General features: G+C 39.0%; 1 protein-coding gene across 1 annotated transcript in view; it reads left to right on the forward strand.

The window, feature by feature from the left end:
• Window positions 1-27,120, forward strand: part of MYO7B (myosin VIIB) — a 355,055-nt gene that overhangs the window by 131,844 nt on the left and 196,091 nt on the right. Inside the window, 4 exon segments of the mRNA XM_053711560.1 lie at window positions 13,210-13,294; window positions 16,171-16,389; window positions 16,470-16,598; window positions 23,926-24,108. Of these exon segments, the coding sequence (XP_053567535.1) occupies window positions 13,210-13,294; window positions 16,171-16,389; window positions 16,470-16,598; window positions 23,926-24,108 (616 nt within the window).

A 27,120-nucleotide genomic window follows, 5' to 3' on the forward strand; every position in this document is an offset into this window, starting at 1 on the left:
CTTGAGGACTTTGGATATCAGGGCTGTGCTAACGCATTTTTCCCTTAGACTTTAATGGAGAGCGTAGAAGAAAAAAACTAACACTTATCACTTGTGCGCTAACCTGACAGGAATTATTAATATTTCTTATTCCAATGTTCACATACAGGAACATGTTATTTTTATTGTCAATATACACTCACCGGCCACTTTATTGGGTACAACTTGCTAGTACCAGTTTGGACCCCCTTTTGACTTCAGAACTGCCTTAATTCTTCATGGCATAGATTCAACAAGGTGTTGGAAACATTCCTCAGAGATTTTGGTCCATATTGACATGATAGCATCATGCAGTTGCTGCACATCCATAATGCAAATCTCCAGTTCCACCACATCCCAAAGGTACTCTATTGGATTAAGATCTGGTGACTGTGGAGGCCATTGGAGTATATTGAACTCATTGTCATGTTCAAGAAACAAGTTTGAAATAATTTGAGCTTTGTGACATGGTGCATTATCCTGCTGGAAGTAGCCATCAGAAGATGGGTACACTGTAGTCATAAAGGGATGGACATGGTCAGCAACAATACTCAGGTAGGCAGTGGCATTAAACGATGCTCAATTGGTACTAAGGGGCCCAAAGTGTGCCAAGAAAATATCCTCCACACCATTACACCACAACCACCAGCCTGAACCGTTGATACAAGGCAGGATGAATCCATGCTTTCATGTTGTTTAGGTCAAATTCTGACTCTACCATCTGAATGTCACAGCTGAAATGAAGACTCATCAGACCAGGCAATGTTTTTCCAATCTTCTATTGTCCAAGTTTGGTTAGCATGTGTGACTTGTAGCCTCAGTTTCCTTCAGCAAGTCGTCTTCACCACGTGTAGATGCCTAAATGCATTAAGTTGCTGCCATGGGATTGGCTAAATAGCAATTTGGGTTACCAAGCAATTGGTCAGGTGTACCTGATAAAGTGGCCGGTGAGTGTATATTTCAGTATATATATATATATATATATATATATATATATATATATATATATATATATATATATATATATACCTTTATATAGCTATACCTATAGATATTTAGGTATAAATATATATTACATTACAGTTTTAGATATACAGTATATAGAAATATATATTTAATAATAAAAATGATTTTTATTTTTATATGAAGAACATAGTAATATAAAATATGCGTAAGTCGCTTCGGGTCTCGCTCTTTAGGTCTAACTCAGTGACGGGTTAGCGCAACACATAAGTGAGCCTGCACCACAAGTGCAGCTTCAAATATAAAGTCATATAAAGACCAAATATGACTTTTGCACAAACTATAAAACTGTTTCACAAAATATTGATACCTTCATTTGAGTTAGAAAAATAAATATACACAAAACACACTTCTTTATATATGAATGATAAAATGTGATATCCTACATCCTTTTTAAACAAGCCACTTAAAGGGACATGAAACCCAATCTTTGTTTTCTGATTCAGATAGAACATGCAGTTTCTTTCATGTAATTGGCAAGAGTCCATGAGCTAGTGACGTATGGGACACACAATCCCACCAGGAGGGGCAAAGTCTCCCAAACCTCAAAATGCCCACAAACACACCCCTCACCACACCCACAATTCAGTTTTACAAACTTTGCCTCCTATGGAGGTGGTGAAGTAAGTTTGTGCTAGATTTCTATGTTGATATGCGCTTCTCAGCATGTTGAAGCCCGGTTCTTCTCAGAGTACAGTGAATGTCAGAGGGATGTGAAGGGAGTATCACCTATTGAATACAATGGTCTTCCTAATGGGGATCTATTTCATAGGTTCTCTGTTATCGGTCGTAGAGATTCATCTCCTACCTCACTTTTCAGATCGACGATATGGTCTTATATACCATTACCTCTACTGATTCTCGTTTCAGTACTGGTTTGGCTATCTGCTATATGTGGATGGGTGTCTTTTGGTAAGTATGTTTCATTTACTTAAGACACTCTCAGCTATGGTTTGGCACTATATAAAGTTCTAAATATATGTTTATACTTATATTTGCCATGATTCAGATTTATCAGTGTATTTCCTTTTTGCAGACTGTCAGTTTCATAACTGGGAAATGCTTTATAAAAAAAAAAAAATTCTTACCTGTGGTTTTCAAATTGACTCTTTCTAAATTGCGGGCTGTATTAGGCTTGCGAGAGCGCAAAATGCTATAATTTATTGCATCATTCTTGGCGCAAGACTTTTTTGGCACGAAAATTACGTTTGTTGACGCAAATTCGTAATTTCCGGCGTTTTAGTTGACGCCGAGTCTTTTCACGAGGTTGCGTCATCTATGACGCTCGAGTTTCGTTGCGGACGTTTTTGGAGCCAAAAAATGTTTTTCAGTTTGTGGTGCGTCATACTTGGCGCCAAACATTTTTTTCATTATTTAAGACCTCATTCCTTTTGCCTCTGGTCTTTTTTTCTATGTCAGAGGCCTATTCTGTTTGCATTTTTTCCCATTCTTGAAACTGTCATATAAGGAAATTGATAATTTTGCTTTATATGTTGTTTTTTCTTTTACATACTGCAAGATGTCTCAATCTGATCCTGTCTCAGAATCTACTACTGGAATCCTGCTGCCTGATATCGGTTCTACCAAAAGCTAAGTGCATTTGTTGTAAACTTGTGGTAACTGTTCCTCCAGCTGTGGTTTGTAATAGTTGTCATGATAAACTTTTACATGCAGAGAATGTTTCCATCAGTAGTAGTTCATTACATGTTGCTTGTCCATCAACATCTAATGCTCAGGATATTCCTGTAAATTTAAGAGAATTTATTTCTGATTCCATTCAGAAGGCTTTGTCTGCCATTCCGCCTTCTAATAAACATAAAAGGTCTTTTAAAACTTCTCATAGAGTTGATGAATTTTCTAATGACCGACAACATACTGATTTATCTATCTCTGATGAGGATCTATCTGATTCAGAGGATCCTGCCTCAGATATTGACACTGTCAAATCCTCTTATTTATTTAAAATGGAGTATATTCGTTCTTTATTAAAGGAAGTGTTGATTGCATTAGATATGGAGGAGACTAGTCCTCTTGATACTAAAACTAGTAAACATTTAAATTCGGTTTATAAACCTCATGTAGTTATTCCAGAGGTTTTTCCAGTTCCTGATGCTATTTCAGATATCATTTCTAAGGAATGGAATAGACTGGGTACTACTTTTACTCCTTCTTTAAGGTTTAAAAATTGTATCTTTTGCCTACTGATAGATTGGAGTTTTGGGAAAAGATCCCCAAAGTTGATGGGGCCATCTCTACTCTTGCTAAACGTACAACTATTCCTACGGAAGATAGTACTTCTTTTAAGGATCCTTTAGATTGGAAGCTTGAATCTTATCTAAGGAAAGCGTATTTATATTCAGGCCATCTTCTTAGGCCTGCTATTTCTTTGGCTGATGTTGCAGCTGCTTCAACTTTTTGGTTGGAAACTTTAGCGCAGCAAGTATCAGATCATAATGTGTATAGCATTGTTAAATTAATTCAACATGCCAATAATTTAATTTGTGATGCCATTTTTTATATCATCAGAATTGATGTTAGATATATGTCTTTAGCTATTTTAGCTAGAAGAGCTTTACGGCTTAAATCTTGGAATGCTGATATGACTTCTAAATCGACATTGCTATCTCTTTCTTTCCAAGGTAATAAATTATTTGGTTCTCAGTTGGATTCTATAATTTCAACTGCCACTGGGGAGAAGGGAGCTTTTTTACCTCAGGATAATAATCTAAGGGTGAATTTAAAGCTTCTAACCGTTTTCGTTCCTTTCGACAAAATAAGGAACAGAAACCTAGTCCTTCCCCTAAGGAATCTGTCTCCAATTGGAAGCCTTCCTCAATCTGGAATAAATCCAAGCAATTTAAGAGATCTAAAGCAGCCCCCAAGTCCGCATGAAGGTGCGGCCCTCATTCCAGCTCAGCTGGTAGGGGGCAGATTACATTTTTTCAAGGATGTTTGGATAAATTCAGTCCAAAATCATTGGATTCAGAACATTGTCTCTCAGGGGTACAGAATAGGTTTCAGAGTAAGACCGCCTGTGAGAAGTTTCTTTCTCTCATGCATTCTAGTGAACCCAGAGAAGGCGCAGGCTTTCCTGAAGTGTGTTTCAGACCTGGAGTTATCTGGGGTAATCATGCCAGTTCCTTTTCAGGAACAGGGTCTGGGGTTTTATTCAAATCTGTTCATTGTCCCAAAGAACAAAATTCATTCAGACCAGTTCTGGATCTAAAAGTCTTGAATCGTTATGTAAGAGTATCAACATTCAAAATGGTGACTATAAGGACTATTCTGCCTTTTGTTCAGCAAGGGCATTATATGTCCACATTAGACAGGATGCATATCTTCATATTCCGATTCATCCAGATAACTATCAGTTCCTGAGATTCTCTTTTCTAGACAAGCATTACCAATTTGTTGCTCTTCCTTTTGGCCTAGCGACAGATCCAAGGATCTTTTCAAAGGTTCTCGGTGCCCTACTCTCGTTAATCAGAGAGCGGGGTATTGCAGTGTTTCCTTATTTGGACGATATCTTGGTTCTTGCTCAGTCTTTACATTCTGCAGAATCTCACACGAATCAACTAGTGTTGTTTCTTCAAAGACATGGTTGGAGGATCAATTTACCAAAAAGTTCTTTGATTCCTCAGACAAGGTTAACCTTTTTAGGTTTCCAAATAGATTCAGTATCCATGACTTTGTCTCTAACAGACAAGAAACATCTGAAATTGGTTGCAGCCTGTCGGAACCTTCAGTCTCAATCATTCCCTTCAGTAGCTATGTGCATGGAGGTTTTAGGTCTCATGACTGCAGCATCGGACGCAATCCCCTTTGATTGTTTTCACATGAGACCTCTTCAGCTTTGTATGCTGAACCAGTGGTGCAGGGATTATACAAGGATATCACAATTAATATCCTTAGATCCCAATGTTCGACTATCTCTGACTTGGCAGTTAGATCACCATTGTATAGTTCAAGGGGCCTCTTTTGTTCGTCCAACCTGGACTGTGATCACAACAGATGCGAGTCTTTCAGGTTGGAGAGCTGTCTGGGGATCCGGGAGCGGCGGGGGCCGGACCAGCCATGCTCGTGTATAGCCCGATTTTGTCAGATCCCAATATAGTTTGATATCTAGAAATATCTCTTTTCTCTGGGTTTTAAAATACCCATATTCTTCTAGTTGTAGGGTGTCTCCTACATGTTTCAGCCAATCCTGCACCGTAGGTGGTACTGGGGTTTTCCACCTACTGGCTATCAAAGATCTAGCTGAGTTTAAGGAGAACTGTATTACTCTCTGTCTGATTTGGCATATTTTATTGGGGAGTGCATTCAATAAAGCTATCTCAGGGGTCAGTTTAAATGTGTCTCCTACTAAGTGTTGCAAGAAGAGTTCTATTTCCTGCCAGAGTGGTTTAATTATGGGGCAGTTCCACCACATGTGTGACATGGAGCCTTTCTGTTTACAACCTCTCCAACAGAGGTCGGATGAGTGTGGGTATATACTTTTAAGGCGCGACGGTGTCAGGTACCACCTGGATAATAACTTGTAATTGAGTTCTAGCATTTTTGTCGAGGATGAGGATCTCTTAACAAGGGCATAAATTCTGTTCCACTCTGTCATCTAATTCAATGTTTAAGTCTAACTGCCATTTGTTGGTGTATGACGGTCGTGTGGCCCTATCGTCTGCCAATAGCATGGATTTTGCCAGTGATAATGTATGTCTAAGAGGGCCCTGTGAGCTACATACGTTCTCGAAACGGGTCAAAGGTCGTGTCCAGTCAGGTTTGTGTTTGGACGTCTCAAATAAGTGTTGTAGCTGTTTATACTTCAGCCAGTTTGTAAAAGTTCCATTTAGTATGTCCCCTAACTCTTGTCTATCTTTCACCCTCTGTCCATTCAGTACCAGGTGGATGGGTACAGTATAGCCAATCTCTTCGGGAATTCTTTTTACCAGCCCATATTCCATACCGCCCATAAACTCTGCGTTCGGGGACACCGGGGTTAAGGGGGACCTCAATGTGGAAATATATGGGCATACCCTTAGAATCTCATCCCAAATCGTGAACACTGAGATATAGAATTTAAAAGAGCTAGCAGCTTCTGGTCTGTGCGATTTGGGAATCCAACATAAAGCCCCCACTTGAGGGGTTTTCAGTATGTGTGAATCAATTGTTATCCAGGCTTTAGTGGTAGCGTTCCTGTGCGAATCTAGTACCCTTTGAACACCTATAGATCTATAATAAGTTTCCACACAGGGGAGCCCCACCCCCCCTCCTGCAAAAGTCCTATAAAGTGTGTTCCGGTCCACTCGAGGTTTTACTGAGCCCCATACATATTTGTTTAGCAATACCTGTAGGTTTTTAATAAAGCTAGGTGGAAGGTGTACTGGGAGTGCCTGCATAATATATAATATTCTAGGAAGGGTCGTCATTTTCAGAGTTTGTATCCTTCCCCACCAAGAGAAGGGCTTCGACCCCCAAACCTTTAGGTCTGTCTGTGTGGTGTTATATAGCGACACAAAGTTGAGGTTGAATAATAGCTTGTGTTTGGGTGTTAATTTGATTCCTAAATATTTGATGGCTTTAGGCTGCAGCTGGTAGGGGCAGTTTATCATTAATGACTCTAGCTCAGTTTTGGGCAGGTTCACGTTTAGTATTTCAGACTTTTGATGGTTGATTGAGAAATATGATAATCTACCAAACTCTTTGAACTCCTCTGTCACAGCAGGTAAGGATGTGGCCGGGGAAGTAAGAGACAGCAGCACATCGTCCGCATATAGCGAGACTTTGTAGTTATTTTGTCCTAGGGGTATTCCCTTTATTAACTCATTCTGACTTATGCGCGCTGCTAGAGTCTCTATGCCTAGCACAAATAGTAAGGGGGACAGGGGACACCCCTGTCTTGTCCCATTTCCTATCTGGAAGGCGTCTGACAGTACGCCATTCAACTTTATTTTTGCTGTCGGTTTGACATACATTGACTGAATTCTCTTTATGGCTAGTTCCCCAAAACCAAATTTTTCCAGAGTGGCAAACAGGAAAGACCAGTTAAGGCGGTCAAAAGCCTTTTCTGCGTCTGACGTTAGTAAGATGGAGCTGATTCCCTGTGTCTTAGCGTATTCCATCAGCTGCAAAGCTCTTATGGTATTGTCCCTGGCCTCCCTGCCAGGGACAAAACCAACCTGGTCTGTATGTACTAACATTGGAAGGAGGGGACTAATTCTGGCTGCCAGGATTTTCGCATAAATTTTTAAATCTGTATTTAGCAGCGATATCGGTCTGAATTTGGATGGGGTATCTGATAGCTTTTCTAACTTAGGGATCACTGCGATATGTGCTTCTTTGATTAAGGTGGGGAACTGCTCTCTTCCATCAATGGCCTGGAATAAGGAGAGTAGGTGAGGTGCCAGAATTGTACCAAAAGTTTTATAGTATTTATTCGAGAGCCCATCTGGACCCGGACTTTTACCTACAGGTAGCGATTTTATTGCTTTAAGTATCTCTTGTATGGTTATCGGCTCCTCTAACACTGCTCTTTGCTGTTCACTTAATTGTGGGAGGTCTAAAGATCCCAAATAACTTTCAATCTCTGCTTCACTGGGGGAAGGTATGGATCTTGCCAAATTATAGATTTTGTCATAGAAGTCTCTAAATACTTCGGCTATCTCTTGACTATTATGTTTGTTGGTTCCTGAGCTATCTTTTATACTAAAAATATGATTTTTGGCTGTTTTTTGCGCAATGCTCTTGCAAGTAAGGCGCCTGCCCTGTTACCCCCTTGGAAGTATAATTTTCTAAGAAACAATGCCTTTCTGTGAGCTGCCTTGGTTAGGTATGAGTTGAGTGCTAGCCTGGCCTCTGTCAGTTCATTTAGGGACCTTACATCAGTGGGGGTCTGCTTATGCACGGCTTCTGCCAGATAAAGGTCTGCTGAGAGCTTATTATAAGTCAAATTGTGGATTTTCCTTAGTCTGATACTTTGGTGTATGAAGTTACCTCTCATTACGGCCTTATGGGCTTCCCAAAGAGTACCTTTCTTATCTACCGAGTTGACATTGTGTGTGAAGTACTCCTCTAATTTTTGCTTAATGTCACGTACAATATCAGGGTCATGAAGTAGTGAGTCATCTAATCTCCAAAATGAGTGTCTCGAGGGTCTCGTGGGCCAGTCTATCTCAAGAGTCACTGTCGCATGATCAGTCCAGGCCGCCGGGAGAATCTCTGTATGGGTTGCTAAAGAAAGGTGGTTATGTTCCAGCAACAAGTAATCTATTCGGGAGAAGGATTTCTGTGCAAAAGAGTAGAAAGTAAAGTTTCTGGAGCGTGCATGCTGCAGCCTCCACACGTCCACCAACATGACTGTCTTTAGACTGTCTGTAACACTTTTGCTAATATTATGTGGTCCCCGCAATCTAGGAGTAGAGCAGTCCAACCCCGGGTCAAAGGGAACATTAAGATCACCTCCCACTATCAGCATTCCCTTTTTAATCTCCAGGATTTTATCGCAAGCCTTTCTGATAAACTTGGCTTGTTTCACGTTGGGAGCATAAACACAAACTAGCGTAACTGGTGTGTCAAATATAGTGCCCCGCAGTATAAGGAGCCTTCCCTCTAGGTCTTCATGCTTATCTAATAGTTGAAAGGGTACATTTTTGTTTAGCAGGATCCCCACTCCTGCTACCTTCCTGCTTGGACTGGCGTGAAAGAAACCCAAAGGGTATTCCAGAGACGTGAATTTGGGTGCATTAGTTCCCAAAAAGTGGGTCTCTTGGATGAAGACTATGTCTCCTTTAAGTTTATGGAAGTGATTCAATGCTATGGACCTTTTCGTGGGAGAGTTGAGGCCCCTACAGTTCTATGACAAGAATACTAGTGGTTGCTTTGCCATGACTTATAATATTTAAGTGTTTTGTACTGTTCAAATGATATATCCACATGTGGTGTAGTGTGAGGCTGTCCGGCCCCCCCCCCCCGCCCCAAGAAACAAAAGACACTTACCGCTGCCCTTTCTGATTCTGAACTGTCTGAGGATTCTCGTGACCGTAAGGACACTCGTAATGCTTGAGTAGGAATAAAACTTCTGGCGTTTCGTTAGCTGACTTCTTAAAAACACAACAACAATAACAAAAATAAGCAACAACATAACAATAACAAAACTATCAAAAACAGTGAATATCTTGACGTAATCAGACACAGTAGTGCCTGAACTAAATAGGGGGTGGATAGTAACTGGGATACTTTCAATGTTCACTTTGGGAAAATGTCGTTTGTAGTGATTTAATTATGCATGCGTGTCTCTTTAGACCAACGGGTCTGACTCATCATTAGCAAAGTTATAGAAGGGTTTAAACAAAACAAAAAAACAAAAACAAAAAGGACGGCAAACAAGGATTCTACCAGCCTTTTGTATTTTGATATGGATTGGAGCACCAGTCTTTAGGTTTAAGTCCTAGTTTTGGAAGGTGGACTCTCAATCTTGGTCGTTGTCCCATCTTGCATGCCTCTGTCCCTAGAAGTCATGTGACCTCCGCCTCTTTTAATCTGTGCTGATGGACCCTGGTTTCTTGGCCTTTTCCGGTTGACTTTTTGCCAGTGTGATCTCTGAGGGAGTCGTGAATCTGCCGATAGATTGTCTCCTGCAGGAACCTTACTGTGTATTGATGGCGGAGTGGGTAGCGGTATGTCGAGTAGCTTGCAAAACTCCTCAAGATCCTCAGGAGACTTATAGATGGCGGTTTTGTTTCCTTTATTAACCCTTAGACAAAAAGGGAATCCCCATCTGTAAGGTATTTCTAGTTCTCGCAGATGCTCTGTAAGATACCTGGCTTATTTTCTGTTGGTCAAAGTCATAGGACTAAGATCTGCGTAAATTTGTATAGCGTGGCCTTCAAAGGTGAGAGGCGATGCCTTTCTCGCTGCTTGTGCAACTAGCTCTTTATCCTGGTATTGATGGAATTTAATGATGACATCACGTGGGGGTTCGGCATCCCCAGGTTTGGGCCTAAGTGCCCTGTGTGCCCTGTCCAGCTGATATGGAGGTGAAGAGGCATCTTTTGTAAGATACTGGAAAAGCCTTTGTAGATATTGTGGGGTGAGATCTTGCGTGATGTTCTCTGGGATGCCTCTAATTCTCAGATTTTGTCTCCTCCCCCTGTTGTCTAAATCTTCCAGGTGACTCTTTAATTGCTGGATTTGAATGTCCTGCACTGAAAGACACCGAGAATGATCATCTAACATGTTATTGGTGTCATTCACCTGCTCCTCTACATAGTCAATCCTCTCCCCCATCTCAGCCAGGTCTTTCTTAACTTCTGCCAACCCTTCTTTTACAATCTTTGCCACTTGTTGCAGTAAGGTGTTAAAGTCCTCTTTAGTTGGCAGGGTATCCAAGTCAGCCCTGGTTAGTGGGGCATTTTTCTCTATCATTGTGGATTTAGGGGATGTGTTTGTCAGCATTTCTCCACCCTCCTCTTCTAACTCGATGTCAGACTGCTGTGAAGTACTTAATGCTTTAAAATATGTGTTTAACTTGGTGGCTGCAGCTGTAGTGTTTTTTATTGCTTTATCTCCTTTTGCTTGTCTCTTTGTAGCCATTCTGCTGTGCAGACGGTGTTAAACAATAAGGCCTTTGTTCTGGGTAGCCTGCTTTCAATCTGTATCCTAGGAACTGAGACAGGATCTTCCCTAATAAGGATCTATGTGTATGCCGTTATCACTCGGCTCTGTGATTATCTGATTCCTAAGCTTACAGTCCATCTAGTAATGACCTTAGGATAGGTCAATGCTGCGCGTTTAAATCAGGCCCCCTTGCTAATCTTCTGTGAGCAGTGGCTGCAACTGCGTTTTTCTTAAGGGACCACGTGTGTGTCTTGGCCTTGTTGCTTATCTCTGAGCTGCCTCCTGTGCCTTACAGTATATTAAGCAATACCCCAAGGATGCTCTGTCATGCGAGCAGTGTCCGTATGTTTTATTAGCCCCTGTCCTGTACTCCTCTGTTAATGTATTTGCGCTTTTCGCGCCCTTTATCTATTTGCTGCTACACCCAGAGATGGTTCGAGAAGGTAGCGTGGCTCCTGCCCGATCCCTGTCTTGAGTCTCGGTGTTACTCTGTGTAGGTGCTTTGATAGTACTCACTTGCTTCCCGATATAGGCTGTTAGTGGTCTAGAGCCGTTTCTGCCGTAGGTCCGTTGGCTTTCCCAGCTCCGTTGCGGCCTGTGCTTATGTAGCTCTGGCGTGTAAACTCTCCTCTCGTGAGTGCCGTGTAGCAGCTGTGCAGCTTGTAGAGGGGTAACAGGTTACTAGGGGCAAAGAGTGCGCTCAATTACATGCTTTTTCTTTCCCAATGTGATCTATCTCACGGAGCTTCTCCTAAATGCGACTCTCCATCTTGGTAGTCGGCTCCGCCCCCCTATCTGCTCTTTCTTGTGAGTCTCCTTTTCTGATTTTTCATCAGGATAAGGCTGTTTTGCAGACTTCATTTAAATTCTTACCTAAAGTTGTGAATTCCAACAACATTAGTAAGGAAATTGTTGTCCCTTCTTTGTGTCCCCATCCTAAGAATTCTTTGGAAAGATCTTTACATTCTTTGGATGTGGTGAGAGCTTTGAAATATTATGTTGAAGCTACTAGGAAAACTTCTATTCTATTTGTTATCTTTTCTGGTTATAGGAAAGGTCAGAAGGCTTCTGTCATTTCTTTGGCATCTTGGTTAAAGCTTTTGATTCATCAGACTTATTTGGAGTCAGGTAAATCCCCGCCTCAGAGGATTACAGCTCATTCTACAAGGTCAGTTTCCACTTCCTGGGCTTTTAAGAATGAAGCTTCAGTTGATCAGATTTGCAAAGCAGCAACTGGGTCTTCTTTGCATACATTTACTAAGTTCTACTATTTTGATGTTTTTTCTTCTTCAGAAGCAGTTTTTGGTAGAAAAGTTCTTCAGACAGCTGTTTCAGTTTGATTCTTCTGCTTATAATTTCAGTTTTTTTCTTTTCCATTATAAGATTAAAACTTATGATTTGGGTTGTGGATTCATTTTTTCAGCGGAATTGGCTGTCTTTATTTTTTATCCCTCCCTCTCTAGTGACTCTTGCGTGGAGATCCACATCTTGGATATTGCTATCCCATACATCACTAGCTCATGGACTTTTGCCAATTACATGAAGGAAAACATAATTTATGTAAGAATTTACCTGATAAATTAATTTCTTTCATATTGGCAAGAGTCCATGAGGCCCACCCTTTTTATGGTGTTTATGATTTTTTTCTATAAAGCACAATTATTCAAAATCCTTTGTTTATGCTTTTTACTCCATTCTTTATCACCCCACTTCTTGGCTATTCATTAAACTGAATTGTGGGTGTGGTGAGGGGTGTGTTTGTGGGCATTTTGAGGTTTGGGAGACTTTGCCCCTCCTGGTGGGATTGTGTGTCCCATACGTCACTAGCTCATGGACTCTTGCCAATATGAAAGAAATTAATTTATCAGGTAAATTCTTACATAAATTATGTTTTTAAACAACTTTCCAATTTGCTTCCATTATCAAATTTGCTTCATTCTCTTGGTATTCTTTGTTGAATAAACAGCAATGCACTACTGGGGAATAGCTGAAAACATGCTCTGAGCCTACTTAGGTATGCTTTTCAACAAAGAATATAAAGAGAATAAACAAATTAGATCATATAAGTACATTGTAATTGTTTTATCAAATGGTATGTTCTGTCTTGTCTTAAAGATACACTTTTTTTCTTTCATGATTTAAATAAAACTTTCTGGATTTAGCATGTAATTTCAAAAACTTCTATTAACAAATTTACCTCTTTTTCTTGGTATCCTTTGTTGAACCTTGACTTCTTTACAAAAAAGCAAAACTAAGTATCAAATGTTTGCAATTGTCTTGAGCATTTTATGGCAAAAATGTTTGTAACAATCTTATATAGCATTGCAAACAGAACTAGAATATAGTGCAGGCTCCTGAGCCTACCTTAGTAGGCTATCATGGATAGGAGGTTATTTTTAACAAATGATTCAAAGAGAAAGAAGTACATTTACTATTTCACAGTAAACAGGTAATATTTGTAAAATTGAACACTGTATATGAATCATGACAGTGCATTATTTGGTACATTTGTTTCTGATAGGTATTACAGATATCAGTTTGATAACTTTCTTTTTGCAGACAATCTTTTCTACGTCAGAGAAAAGCAGCAGTAAAAATTCAAGCAGCCTGGAGGGGATACAATGGCCGGAAGACATATCAGAAGGTATCACAGACAAGAGGGTAGAATAATAATTCAAAGCAAAACATCTGTTTCATTAAAATATCTTTTTTTTTGTTCACAGTATCTAGTTTGATATTAGAAAAGTATTCACACAATGTTCCATTTAAATAATTTTTAGTTAAATTAAATGAGGGGGCACATGTATCGTTTTTTTAAAGGGACGGTGAATTCAGATTAAACATTCATGATTCAGATATGCCATTTTTAAAAACGTTTCCAATTTTCTTCTATTATCTTTTGTTCTCTTTGTATCCTCTGTTGAAGAGTAAACATAGGTAGGCCGGTAGGAGCTTAGGAGCATACATATGTCTTTAGCATTAAATGGCAGCAGTGTTTACAACTATGTATAACCTTGCTATAAACATTGTTGCAAACAATGTTGAAAGATAGCTAAAGACATGTGGACGCTCCTGGTGTGCAGGGCTTTAACAAAGAATACCAAGAGAACTAAGAAAATAACTGATAATAGAAGTAAATTCTATTTTGACTGTCTCTTAAGTAACTTCAATATTTTAATTATCATGAGACAGGTCTGTATTTATAGAAAAACTAATTAAATATTGAGCGAATAAGTATTCATAAAGTATTAGGCACCGCCATGTTGTAACTTAGGTTCCCTTCTCTACTGAGGCCAATTAGGGACTGTTATAAATGGGTCACTAGAGTGCACAGCCAATGACAGTGTGGAATATAGCAGTGTTATGTCTGCACTATGCACATCCACTTTTAACATGAATTGAAAAGGCCAAAATTTTCAAAATAAGTATTTTTACTACATGTAATTAAAGGGACATAATACTCATATGCTAAATCACTTGAAACTGATGCAGTATACCTGTAAAAAGCTGACAGGAAAATATCACCTGAGCATCTCTATGTAAAAAAGGAAGATATTTTACCTCACAACTTCCTCAGCTCAGCAGAGTAAGTTCTGTCTAAAAAGGTATACTCAGCTGCAGCCCAGCTGCATGTAAAAAAAATGAAGAAAGGAACAGCAGTCAATCAGCATCAGCAGTGCTGTGATCTCATGAGATTTGACTTAACTCTCATGAGATTTCATTGTAAACTTCCTTACACTGAATAGAGAAATAACATGAGAGTGCACGAGGCTCATCCTTTCGGCTGTCCCGGGACAGACATACCGATACGCTGCTTAGAAATCCTTTACAATGGGATGTGGCTACTGAGGAATTTTTTAGGTAAAATATCTTTCTTTTTTACATAGAGATGTTCAGGTGATATTTTCTAGTCAGCTTTTTACAGCTATACTGCATCACTTTCAAGTGTTTAAACATTTGGGTATTATGGCCCTTTAAACATTTTATATCAGCATATCTAGTGTATTTTTTTTAAAAAAGATAACTTTCCTCCACCTATCTGGATCTTTTTGGTGGACAACTCATATTGTGTGCACTCTACTAGACTACATTCTAATAATCAGATGCTTGGCCAAGAAGGTAGCAGTTCCTAAACATTTTTTTCAGTTTTGCTGGATCAGTCCCTTTAAATAACCTAGATATGTTAATTTAGTAAAAAAAAAAAAAAAAAACAACCTCTGATTCAAAGCTTCTGTACAAGATGCAGAATAACACAAATGAATCCCATCAAATCTATGGGGTAGATTCTGCTTATCCTGGTTTTCATGAATAATAAGGTTTTCTCAAATTGCAGACACTTAAAGGAAGCTTAAACACGTTTATAACTGTCGGTAACTGGCATTAGCAGAAAAAATAGCAGACTTTTAATCCTTGGGAATCCAAAGATTCAGCATGGTGGAACCCATTATTTGATGTGCACTAAAAGTTTACACTTATTTCTTTAATACTTAAAGGGACAGTAAAGTCAAGATTAAATTTTCATGATTCGGACAGAGCATGCAATTTTAAACAACTTTCCAATTTACTTCTGTTATCAAATTTGCTTCGTTCTCTTGGTATTTTTTATTGAAGAGTCAAACTAGGTAGGCTCATAAGAGCTCAGGAGTGTGCACGTGTCTTCAGTACTCTATGGCAGCAATATTTTGCAACATTATTTATAGTTTAGTACTCTATGGCAGCAGTGTTTTGGAACATTGTATAACAAAACTATAAATAATGTTGCAAAACACTGCTGCTATAGAGTACTAAAGACACGTGCACACTCCTGAGCTCTTATGAGCCTACCTAGTTTTTCTCTTCAATAAAAGATACCAAACTAAGCAAATTTGATAACAGAATTAAATTTGAAAGTTGTTCAAAATTGCATGCTCTATTTGAATCATGAAAGTTTCATGTAGGGGTAGATTTTACAAGCATCCCTTTAAGAACCAATGTAATTTAAAAAAAAATACATCTGCATATTATTCTCAGGCTGAATTTTTTCATCTAGTGTTTGATGTCCCTTTAAAATAGTCTTTAATCATTTTGCAATATATACCCACCTTTGATATTCATCAATTGTATTTATTGTAAAATAAAGATTTGCTACATTTGAAGTTGTATAAGCAATATTATATAACAAGTTGACCCCTGAGCACTGTTACTATGGTGTGCAGGGGTTAAATATACATGTTGCATAAATCACTCCAGTGCCAAAAGACGCCCCAATTAAATACTAAATTGCTATCATCCCAATACAGCAAGATACTTAAACTTATTTAACCCCTAATTTGCCATCATATGCCTATTTCAAGCCTCCCTGACAGAGTAAAAGTGATATAGGCATATCAAGGTTTAGTATAAGAGCTCCTAAACTAGTTATTTTCTATGCTAATATCACTCCCAGTGCATTATTCCTTTAATCCCCTTAAAATATTTGCAATTTTGCAATATATTTTGGTTATATTCATTCCTAGAATGAATCATTGTTTGTTTTCTCAGATGCAACATGGTTTCCAGAGAATGCAGGCAATTGTGCGAGGCCAACAGATCCGTCTGCAGTACCAGAAAACCAGAGTGATCATTATCCATCTACAGGCACTGAGCAGGGGATATGTTGTGCGAAAGAGGCTGGCAGACCAGAAGAAGGCTGTGCTAGTGTTGCAAAAGTATGCCAGGGGTATGCTAGCCCGGAACTCATACTGGAAAACGAAGACAAAAGTAAGAATGGAAAATGCAATAAGATACAATAATATATCTGCTGTACTTGTAGCATAAATATTTTTATTTCTTAATTACAGAATAACCTGAGTCTAAAGGAAAGGGCGGATGAAGAGAAGCACAGGACAATGCAGAAAGCCTTACTAAAGCAACAAGAGAAAGAAAATTTGGAGATTGTGGAAAAAGTATTTGGCTTTTTACCGGTTATGGTATGTACGCGTTATTTATGTTAGAGGGACAGACATAACTTACTATTTTATGGTTTCAAAAATCAGGACCAAAAGATGAAGAGTCAGTTATTGCAGTCAAAGTGCTAAGTCATTGTGGTCTGGGTTGCACAGGGGCGGGGTTTGAGCAGTCTGGAGGCGTGACTAAGAACATTAAGCAGCCTGCTGCTGTGGTTGGTCATCTTGAGATAATCCGTGAGTGTTACAGGGCAGTCCTGTGGATGTTACTAAACAGTTTATGGCAGAGTTGTGCATTTGTAGGTGGGGTTTAAATTGGACATTAAAGGGACAGTAAACTCTAAACGAAGGAACAGAAAAAGGTAAAGTTTAACTGTTTTATTTTGATTTTGAAGCCAACAGGAATTGCCTATATGTGTTCAACCTGGAACATAGGGACAAATTACTCATTGGCTGATAAAAATAACTCTCACTTTCTATTAGAGGAGAGTGACACACCTCGAAGTCCAAAAAAAAAAAAAAAATCAACACAGGAACATCAGCTTTACAAAACAACAAAAACTAATGCATTTTAAAATGTCTTCTTTCAGAAAATTATTTTACTGCCTTTTAACAGGTTAGGGGGAAATGCAGAAGCTTCAAAACCATGATAATCTTGTAAAATATGGGATGATTGAGACACCTGCAGAGGAAATATACAAGGATAATTAGTATTAAATCATATACAATCATTAAAGGGACATGATACTTAAATGCTGAAGCTCTTGAAAGTGATGTAGCATAGCTAAAAAAAACTGATTAAAAAATATTACCTGAACATCTCTATGTAAAAGAGGAAGCTATTTACCTCAAAATGTCCTAGGTATTCACACCCTATTAAGCAGCCATTTAGGATACTAGCCCCAGAACTTGCAATGGAGTGTGTATCTGGCATGTGCAGGCACAGTCATGATCACAGCAAAGCATAGCATGACCTCAACACTGCTGATGCTGATTGGCTACGGCTTTTTTTTTTTTCTTACAACTTGCAGCTGGACAGTAGCTATAGTATAACTGTTACCTTGTAAGTTGAAGTGAGTGAATATCTTCCCTTTTTACATAGAGATGTTCAGGTGATATTTTTTGTAAGCTTTTTACAGTTATGCTGCATCACTTTTAAGTTTTATATTAGATGTACAGTAAACACCTTGTAATTACAAGAGATTTCTGTTGTGTTGCTATAGAATACCACGTCTAAAGGTTTTTAAAATTAAACATAATTTATGTAAGAATTTACCTGATAAATCAATTTCTTTCATTTTGGCAAGAGTCCATGAGCTAGTGACGTATGGGATATACAATCCTACCAGGAGGGGCAAAGTTTCCCAAACCTCAAAATGCCTATAAATACACCCCTCACCACACCCACAATTTAGTTTAACGAATAGCCAAGAAGTGGGGTGATAAAGAAAGGAGTAAAAAAGCATCAACAAAGGAATTGGAATAATTGTGCTTTATACAAAAAAATCATAACCACCATAAAAAAGGGTGGGCCTCATGGACTCTTGCCAATATGAAAGAAATTAATTTATCAGGTAAATTCTTACATAAATTATGTTTTCTTTCATGTAATTGGCAAGAGTCCATGAGCTAGTGACAAAATACCCAAGATGTAGAACTCCACTCAAGAGTCACTAGAGAGGGAGGGATAAAATAAAGACAGCCAATTCCGCTGAAAAAAATTAATCCACAACCCAAACCCAAATCTTATAAAGAAAAAAAGAAAAAAACTGAAATTATAAGCAGAAGAATCAAACTGAAACAGCTGCCTGAAGAACTTTTCTACCAAAAACTGCTTCTGAAGAAGAAAAAAACATCTAAGTGGTAGAATTTAGTAAATGTGTGCAAAGAAGACCAAGTCGCTGCTTTGCAAATCTGATCAACTGAAGCTTCATTCTTAAAAGCCCAGGAAGTGGAAACAGACCTAGTAGAATGAGCCGTAATCCTCTGAGGCGGGGATTTACCCGACTCCAAATAAGCTTGATGAATCAAAAGCTTTAACCACAAAGCCAGGGAAACAGCAGAAGCCTTCTGACCTTTCCTAGAACCAGAAAAGATAACAAATAGACCGTAAGTCTTCCTAAAATCTTTATTAGCTTCAACATAATATTTCAAAGCTCTCTCCACATCCAAAGAATGTAAGGATCTTTCCAAAGAAGTCTTAGGATTAGGACACAAGGAAGGGACAACAATTTCTCTACTAATATTGTTGGAATTCACAACTTTAGGTAGGAATTTAAATGAAGTCCACAAAACCGCCTTATCCTGATGAAAAATCAGAAAAGGAGACTCACAAGAAAGAGCAGATAATTCAGAAACTCTTCTAGCAGAATAGATGGCCAAAAGAATCAACACTTTCCAAGAAAGCAATTTAATATCCAAAGAATGCATAGGCTCAAACGGAGGAGAATGTAAAGCCTTTAAAACCAAATTAAGACTCCAGGGAGGAGAAATTGAATTAATGACAGGCTTGATATGGACCAACGTCTGCACAAAACAATGAATATCAGGAAGTTTAGCAATTTTTCTGTGAAATAAAACAGAAAGAGCAGAAATTTGTCCTTTCAAAGAACTTGCAGACAAACCCTTATCCAAACCATCTTGAAGAAACTGTAAAATTCTAGGAATTCTAAAAGAATGCCAAGTGAATTTATGAGAAGAACACCATGAAATGTAGGTCTTCCAAACTCGATAATAAATCTTTCTAGAAACAGATTTACGAGCCTGCAACATAGTTTTAATTACTGAGTCAGAGAAACCTCTATGACTAAGCACTAAGCGTTCAATTTCCATACCTTCAAATTTAATGATTTGAGATCCTGATGGAAAAACGGACCTTGAGATAGAAGGTCTGGTCTTAACGGAAGTGGCCAAGGTTGGCAACTGGACATTCGAACAAGATCCGCGTACCAAAACCTGTGTGGCCATGCTGGAGCCAACAGCAGTACAAATGATTGCTCCATGATGATTTTGGAAATCACTCTTGTTAGAAGGACTAGAGGCGGAAAAATATAGGCAGGTTGATCACTCCAAGGAAGTGTCAATGCATCCACCGCCTCCGCCTGAGGATCCCGAGACCTGGACAGGTACCTGGGAAGTTTCTTGTTTAGATGAGATGCCATCAGATCTATCTCTGGAAGCCCCCACATCTGAACAATTTGAAAAAACACATCCGGGTGAAGAGACCACTCTCCCGGATGTAAAGTCTGACGACTGAGATAATCCGCTTCCCAATTGTCTATACCTGGGATATGGACCGCAGAAAGTAGACAGGAGCTGGATTTCTTCCCAGGCAAGTATCCAATATACTTCTTTCATAGCTTGGGGACTGTGAGTCCCACCCTGATGATTGACATATGCCACAGTTGTGATATTGTCTGTCTGAAAACAAATGAACGGTTCTCTCTTCAAGAGAGGCCAAAACTGAAGGGCCCTGAAAATCGCACGGAGTTCCAAAATATTGATTGGTAATCTCGCCTCTTGAGATTTCCAAACCCCTTGTGCTGTCAGAGATCCCCAGGCAGCTCCCCAACCTGAAAGACTCGCATCTGTTGTGATCACAGTCAAGGTTGGCCGAACAAAAGAGGCCCCTTGAACTATACAATGGTGATCTAACCACCAAGTCAGAGATAGTCGAACATTGGGATTTAAGAAAATTAATTGTGATATCCTTGCATAATCCCTGCACCATTGGTTCAACATACAAAGCTGAAGAGGTCTCATGTGAAAATGAGCAAAGGGGATCGCGTCCGATGCTGCAGTCATGAGACCTAAAACCTCCATGCACATAGCTACTGAAGGGAATGACTGAGACTGAAGGATCCAACAGGCTGCGACCAACTTCAAACGTCTCTTGTCTGTTAGAGACAAAGTCATGGATACTGAATCTATCTGGAAACCTAAAAAGGTTACCCTTGTCTGAGGAATCAAAGAACTTTTTGGTAAATTGATCCTCCAACCATGTCTTTGAAGAAACAACACTAGTTGATTCGTGTGAGATTCTGCAGAACATAAAGACTGAGCAAGTACCAAGATATCGTCCAAATAAGGAAACACCGCAATACCCCGCTCTCTGATTACAGAGAGAAGGGCACCGAGAACTTTTGAAAAGATCCTTGGAGCTGTTGCTAGGCCAAAAGGAAGAGCAACAAATTGGTAATGCTTGTCTAGAAAAGAGAATCTCAGGAACTGATAGTTATCTGGATGAATCGGAATATGAAGATATGCATCCTGTAAGTCTATTGTGGACATATAATGCCCTTGCTGAACAAAAGGCAGAATAGTCCTTATAGTCACCATTTTGAATGTTGGTATTCTTACATAATGATTCAAGATTTTTAGATCAAGAACTGGTCTGAATGAATCTTCTTTCTTTGGGACAATGAAAAGATTTGAATAAAACCCCAGACCCTGTTCCTGAAAAGTAACCGGCACGATTACCCCAGAAGACTCCAGGTCTGAAACACACTTCAGGAAAGCCTGTGCTTTCTCGGGGTTCACTGGAATGCGTGATAGAAATAAACTTCTCACAGGCGGTCTTACTCTGAAACCTATTCTGTACCCTTGAGAGACAATGTTCTGAATCCAATGATTTTGGACTGTATTTATCCAAACATCTTTGAAAAATTTTAGTCTGCCCCCTACCAGCTGAGCTGGAATGAGGGCAGCACCTTCATGCGGACTTGGGGGCTGGTTTAGATCTCTTAAATGGCTTGGATTTATTCCAGACTGAGGAAGGCTTCCAATTGGAAAAAGTTTCCTTAGGGGAAAGACTAGGTTTCTGTTCCTTATTCTGTCGAAAGGAACGAAAATGGTTAGAAGCTTTAAATTTACCCTTAGATTTTTTATCCTGAGGTAAAAAAGCCCCCTTCCCCCCAGTAACAGTTGAAATTATAGAATCCAACTGAGAACCAAATAATTTATTACCTTGGATAGAAAGAGATAGTAACGTTGATTTAGAAGTCATATCAGCATTCCAAGATTTAAGACATAAAGCTCTTCTAGCTAAATTAGCTAAAGACATATATCTAACATCAATTCTGATGATATCAAGTATGGCATCACAAACAAAATTATTAGCATGTTGAATTAACTTAACAATGCTATACATATTATGGTCTGATACTTGTTGCGCTAAAGTTTCCAACCAAAAAGTTGAAGCAGCTGCAACATCGGCCAAAGAAATAGCAGGCGTAAGAAGATGACCTGAACATAAATAACCCTTCCTTAGAAAGGATTCAAGTTTCCTATCTAAAGGATCTTTAAAAGAAGTACTATCTTCCGTAGGGATAGTAGTACGCTTATCAAGAGTAGAGAGGCAAAACTCCAATCTATCAGTAGGCAAAGGATACAATTTTTTAAACCTTGAAGAAGGAGTAAAAGAAGTACCCAGTCTATTACATTCCTTTGAAATCATATCTGAAATAGCATAAGGAACTGGAAAAACCTCTGGAACAACATGAGGTTTATAAACCGAATTTAAACGTATACTAGTTTTAGTATCAAGAGGGCTAGACTCCTCTATATCTAATGCAATCAACACTTCCTTCAATAAAGAACGAATATACTCCATTTTAAATAAATACGAAGATTTGACAGTGTCAATATCTGAGGCAGGATCCTCTGAATCAGACAGATCTTCATCAGAAATAGATAAATCAGTATGTTGTCGGTCATTTGAAAATTCATCAACTGTATGAGAAGTTTTAAAAGACCTTTTACGTTTATTAGAAGGCGGAATGGCAGACAAAGCCTTCTGAATGGAATTAGAAACAAATTCTCTCAAATTGACAGGAATATCCTGAACATTAGATGTTGATGGACCAGCAACAGGTAATGCAACACTACTGATGGAAATATTCTCTGCATGTAAAAGTTTATCATGACAACTATTACAAACTACAGCCGGAGGAACAGCTACTACAAGTTTACAACAAATGCACTTAGCTTTGGTAGATCCGATATCAGGCAGCAGGAGTCCAGTAGTAGATTCTGAAACAGGATCAGATTGAGACATCTTGCAATATGTAAGAGAAAAAACAACATATAAAGCAAAATTATCTATTTCCTTATATGACAGTTTCAGGAATGGGAAAAAAATGCAAACAGAATAGGCCTCTGACAAAGAAAAAAAGGACCAGAGGCAAAAGGAAATCGAGTCTTAAATAATGAAAAACAGTTTGGCGCCAAGTATGACGCCCACAACTGAAAATATTTTTTGGCGCCAAAAACGTCTGCAACAAACATGAGCATCATAGATGACACAACCACGTGAAAAGACTCGGCGTCAACTAAGACGCCGGAATTGACGACTTTGAGTAAACAAACATAATTCTTGCGCCAAAAAAGTCTTGCGCCAAGAATGACGCAATAAATAATAGCATTTTGTGCTCACGCGAGCCTAATACAGCCCGCAATTTAGAAAAAATAATCAATTAGAAAATCTCAGGTAAATTTTTTTTTTTTAAATGCATTTCCCAAATCTGAAACTGACAGTCTGCAAAAAGGAAATATACTGATAAACCTGAATCATGGCAAATATAAGTATAAACAATATTTAAAACTTTATATACAAAGTGCCAAACCATAGCTGAGAGTGTCTTAAATAAATTAAACATACTTACCAAAGGCACTCATCTACATATAGCAGATAGCCAAACCAGTACTGAAACGAGAATCAGTAGAGGTAATGGTATATAAGAATATATCGTCGATCTGAAAAGGGAGGTAGGAGATGAATCTCTACGACCGATAACAGAGAACCTATGAAATAGATCCACGTTAGGATGACCATTGAATTCAATAGGTGATACTCCCTTCACATCCCTCTGACATTCACTGTACTCTGAGAGGAATCGGGCTTTAAAATGCTGAGAAGCACATGTCAACGTAGAAATCTTAGCACAAACTTACTTCACCACCTCCATAGGAGGCAAAGTTTGTAAAACTGAATTGTGGGTGTGGTGAGGGGTGTATTTATAGGCATTTTGAGGTTTGGGAAACTTTGCCCCTCCTGGTAGGATTGTATATCCCATACGTCACTAGCTCATAGACTCTTGCCAATTACATGAAAGAAATTAACATCTTGTTTGCTGCAATTGTTTGTGAATAGCCAAACTTCAGCCACAATTTGCAGGGTGCATTTCAAGTTCTAAGAAATAGAAAATCCACAATATTCAGAGATAAAGTATATTGCAAAGTTGTTTCATTATGGATACCTAAATATTTTAGATAAAAATTACAAAGCGCTTACTGTGCCTTTAAGCTTAAAATGAAAACCAGTATGGAATTGTTGCTTCCCGTCTTTCCGCAGGTCCTTGATGAAATAGATTTGGATGCACTGCCACTTGAACCAGAAAAAGAAGATGATAACCTGTCAGAGTTCACCTTTCCCAAATTTGCTGCTACTTATTTCCAGGGCTCTGCAACACATACTCACATCCGTAAGCCACTACACCAGCCTCTGCTCTACCACGAAGACCAAAGCGATGTTCTAGTAAGTCCAACCTTCTATAGTGTATTTCCATTATATTCAGAACACTGCTGGTTACATAAAAAGAAAAACATAAAAAAACCCTGAGTACATTAAAACTGTATAATTTATGGCCATGAAAGTGAAGCATTGCATTTCAAATTTACTTCTGAGTATTCTTGCAAACGTTATTACCAAATTGTATAGCTCCTCCTGAGTGGTCCTCAGAGCTTACTCTGTGCATTTCATATTCAATTTTGTATCTCTTTAAGAACAATACATTTGTGTTGAAACTGCTTAGAATAATGGTACCTACACTGGGGCCCGGGACAGTTATGGGCCTGGGCCTGCTGCTTAAGTTCTAACCAGTTGTCAACTTTAATATTTGTGCATGGTGGGAGGACCAGCCCTGCATCTCACTACCTTGCTGTGTCTGTGAGCCAGTCAGGACTGACCCGCCCTGCTTAGGTGCCTGTTATTTCAAGCAACTGTGACTACAGTTTTGGGAACCGATTGCAAAAAAAAGATATTGCAGAACTAGAAAAAACTAGAAAAAAAGCTAATAAGGGGAATGGAGAATTTTAACTATGAGGAGAGGCTAGCCAAACTGGGTCTGTCTTCTTTAGAAAAAAGGCGCTTGAGAGGTGACATGACTACTTTATATAAATATATTCAAGGCCCATTTACAGAGATGACAAATAACTGTTTATTCCAAGAAATGTGTTTGTGACAAAAGGTCACAATTTAAGGTTGGAGGAAAGGAGCTTTAATCTCCTGCAATGGAAACATTTCCTTTCTAATGACACGGTGAGTTCACCGTTCATCATAATTACTATTGGGAATATCACTCCTGGCCTGCAGGAGGAGGCAAAGAGATCCACAGCAAAAGCTGTTAAATACCACTCCCCCTACCCACAACCCCCAGTCGTTCTCTTTGCTTGTAGTTGCAAGGAGGTGGTAAAGTTAGGTGTCTGATTCTTCTATTAAGAGTTTGTTATTTTTTAAGCAAAGCAGGTTTACTTTGTTTTTTTGGGGTTTAACCGTAGTCCATGTCAGTCTCTTCAGTAGAGTAATGGTGGCTTTTGAGCATTTGGGAACTTGGGGGGTATAATCCCCTCTGCGCCTCCCATGTACTTTGTGCTGCCCTTCCTTTAAAAAGTCTGAGTAGGTTTATTCAGTCTTTTTTTGTTCTCCACAGGTCCATGTAAGGAGTGTTCCCTTTCAAACTTGGTGAGCTGCCCTGTTGCCTGGCAGATTATTATTGAGGTAAGTGCTGTTCTTTATTTTTTGAAGAATAGACATGGCACTTAGGGGGTTAATTTATTTCTGACTGTGTTCAGTTTTTCTTTAACTCATGGTAGTTTTGTGGAGCACTGTTGTGAATTTTGATGCAGCTGAGGCTGTTTTGTGGCTCTTTTTATTAGTATTATATTTTTAATTCATGTTGGGCTTTCGTGTGTGTTTAAAACGCTAGTAGCGTTTACACCTATTTACAGGCAGTTTCATTAGGCATTTAGAGTTCTATGTGTTTTTCTCCCGGCTGTGTTTTTTTACTGTGATACTGTCATACCGACCGGGAGGTTGTATAGATGCCCAGGATGGGCTGAGTTTTGTTTGGCACGAGGGTTGTGCGCTCTTCCTCTCAGAATTACTTTAACTTCGTAAGTAAGAGGTTGTTCAGCTGTGGCTGCGATACCGGGTGTGTGTCTTGGTGGGAGCGGTTTGAGAGTGAGGTTCGGATCGTTTAGGAGTTTTTTCCGGGTGGTAGGAGGCTGGCTAAGCACCTCAGTTGGGTTTGTTAGGTGTAGAGGTGCTTGTAAGGGCTCAGGGCTGTTTGTTTTTTTCTGGGCTTTGTTTTTGGGTAACGTTATTTAAAGAGACAGTAACGATTTATTTTTATTATAGTTTTTTCAGACAAATTAATTTTTTTTGTTTAATTTGTGTGTAAAATGGACCAAGAGGACTAGATGCTAATGTAGATCCACCTATACCTTTCTGTTCCTCATGTATAGAGAGAACATTACAGTATAGGGATAGGCTTTTTGATACAGAGCCTTAATTTTCTAAGGAGAATGTTGTTCAGGAGTCTCCTGTTCAAGCTGTAGCGCAGCTTTCTCCCCATTCATCCCAATCGCTATCCTCTTCACATGCAGTGCCCTGCGTTTCGTCTCAGGTTGGTTTTTCTTTGCAGGATATGGCTACTCACATATCCTCTGCTGTATCTGAGGCTTTGTCTGTTTTTCCTGTGTTGCAGGGTAAGCGTAAAAAGATTTCTGATTCTGTTGCAGTTATGTCTAATGTTTCTTCCCATAGGTCTGAGGAAGAAGATACTTCAGTAGCGTCTGAATGTGAAATTTCAGACTCTGATAGTGTGACTCCTTTGGCTGATTCTGAGGTTGTTTCTTTCAGATTTAAGCTGGAGCACCCCCGTTTGTTACTCAGGGAGGTTTTGGCTAGTTTGGATGACTCTGATTCGATGGTCATAGTTACTCCCAAGAAGGCTAGTAAACGTAACAAATTTTTTGATGTTCCTTTTGTGACGGAAGTTTTTCCTGTTCCAGATCGTGTTTCAGAAATTATTTCACAGGAATGGGAGAAGCCTGGAATTCCTTTTTCTCCTGTTCCTATTTTTAGGAAGATGTTTCCTATTGTGGACTCTTTTAAGGAATCTTGGCAGACGGTTCCTAAGGTAGAGGGAGCTATTTCCACTTTAGCTAAGAGGACCACTATTCCTATTGAGCATAGTTGTTCTTTTAAAGATCCCATGGATAAGAAGTTGGAAGCTTTACTTAAAAGGATGTATGTTCACCAGGGGTTCCAATAGCAACCTGCTGTGTGTATTGCTACAATTACCAGTGTGGCTGCATATTAGTTTGATGCATTGTATTATTCTATTCAACAGGAATCTCCTCTGGAGGAAATTCAGGATAGAATTAAGGCTTTAAAATTGGCTAATACTTTCTTTTATTGCGGACGCTTCTTTACAGGTCATCAAGTTGGTAGCAAAAATGTCTGGCTTTGCTGTTTTGGTGCACA

Source organism: Bombina bombina, chromosome 4 (genome assembly GCF_027579735.1).
Source record: "Bombina bombina isolate aBomBom1 chromosome 4, aBomBom1.pri, whole genome shotgun sequence".
NCBI lineage: Eukaryota > Metazoa > Chordata > Amphibia > Anura > Bombinatoridae > Bombina > Bombina bombina.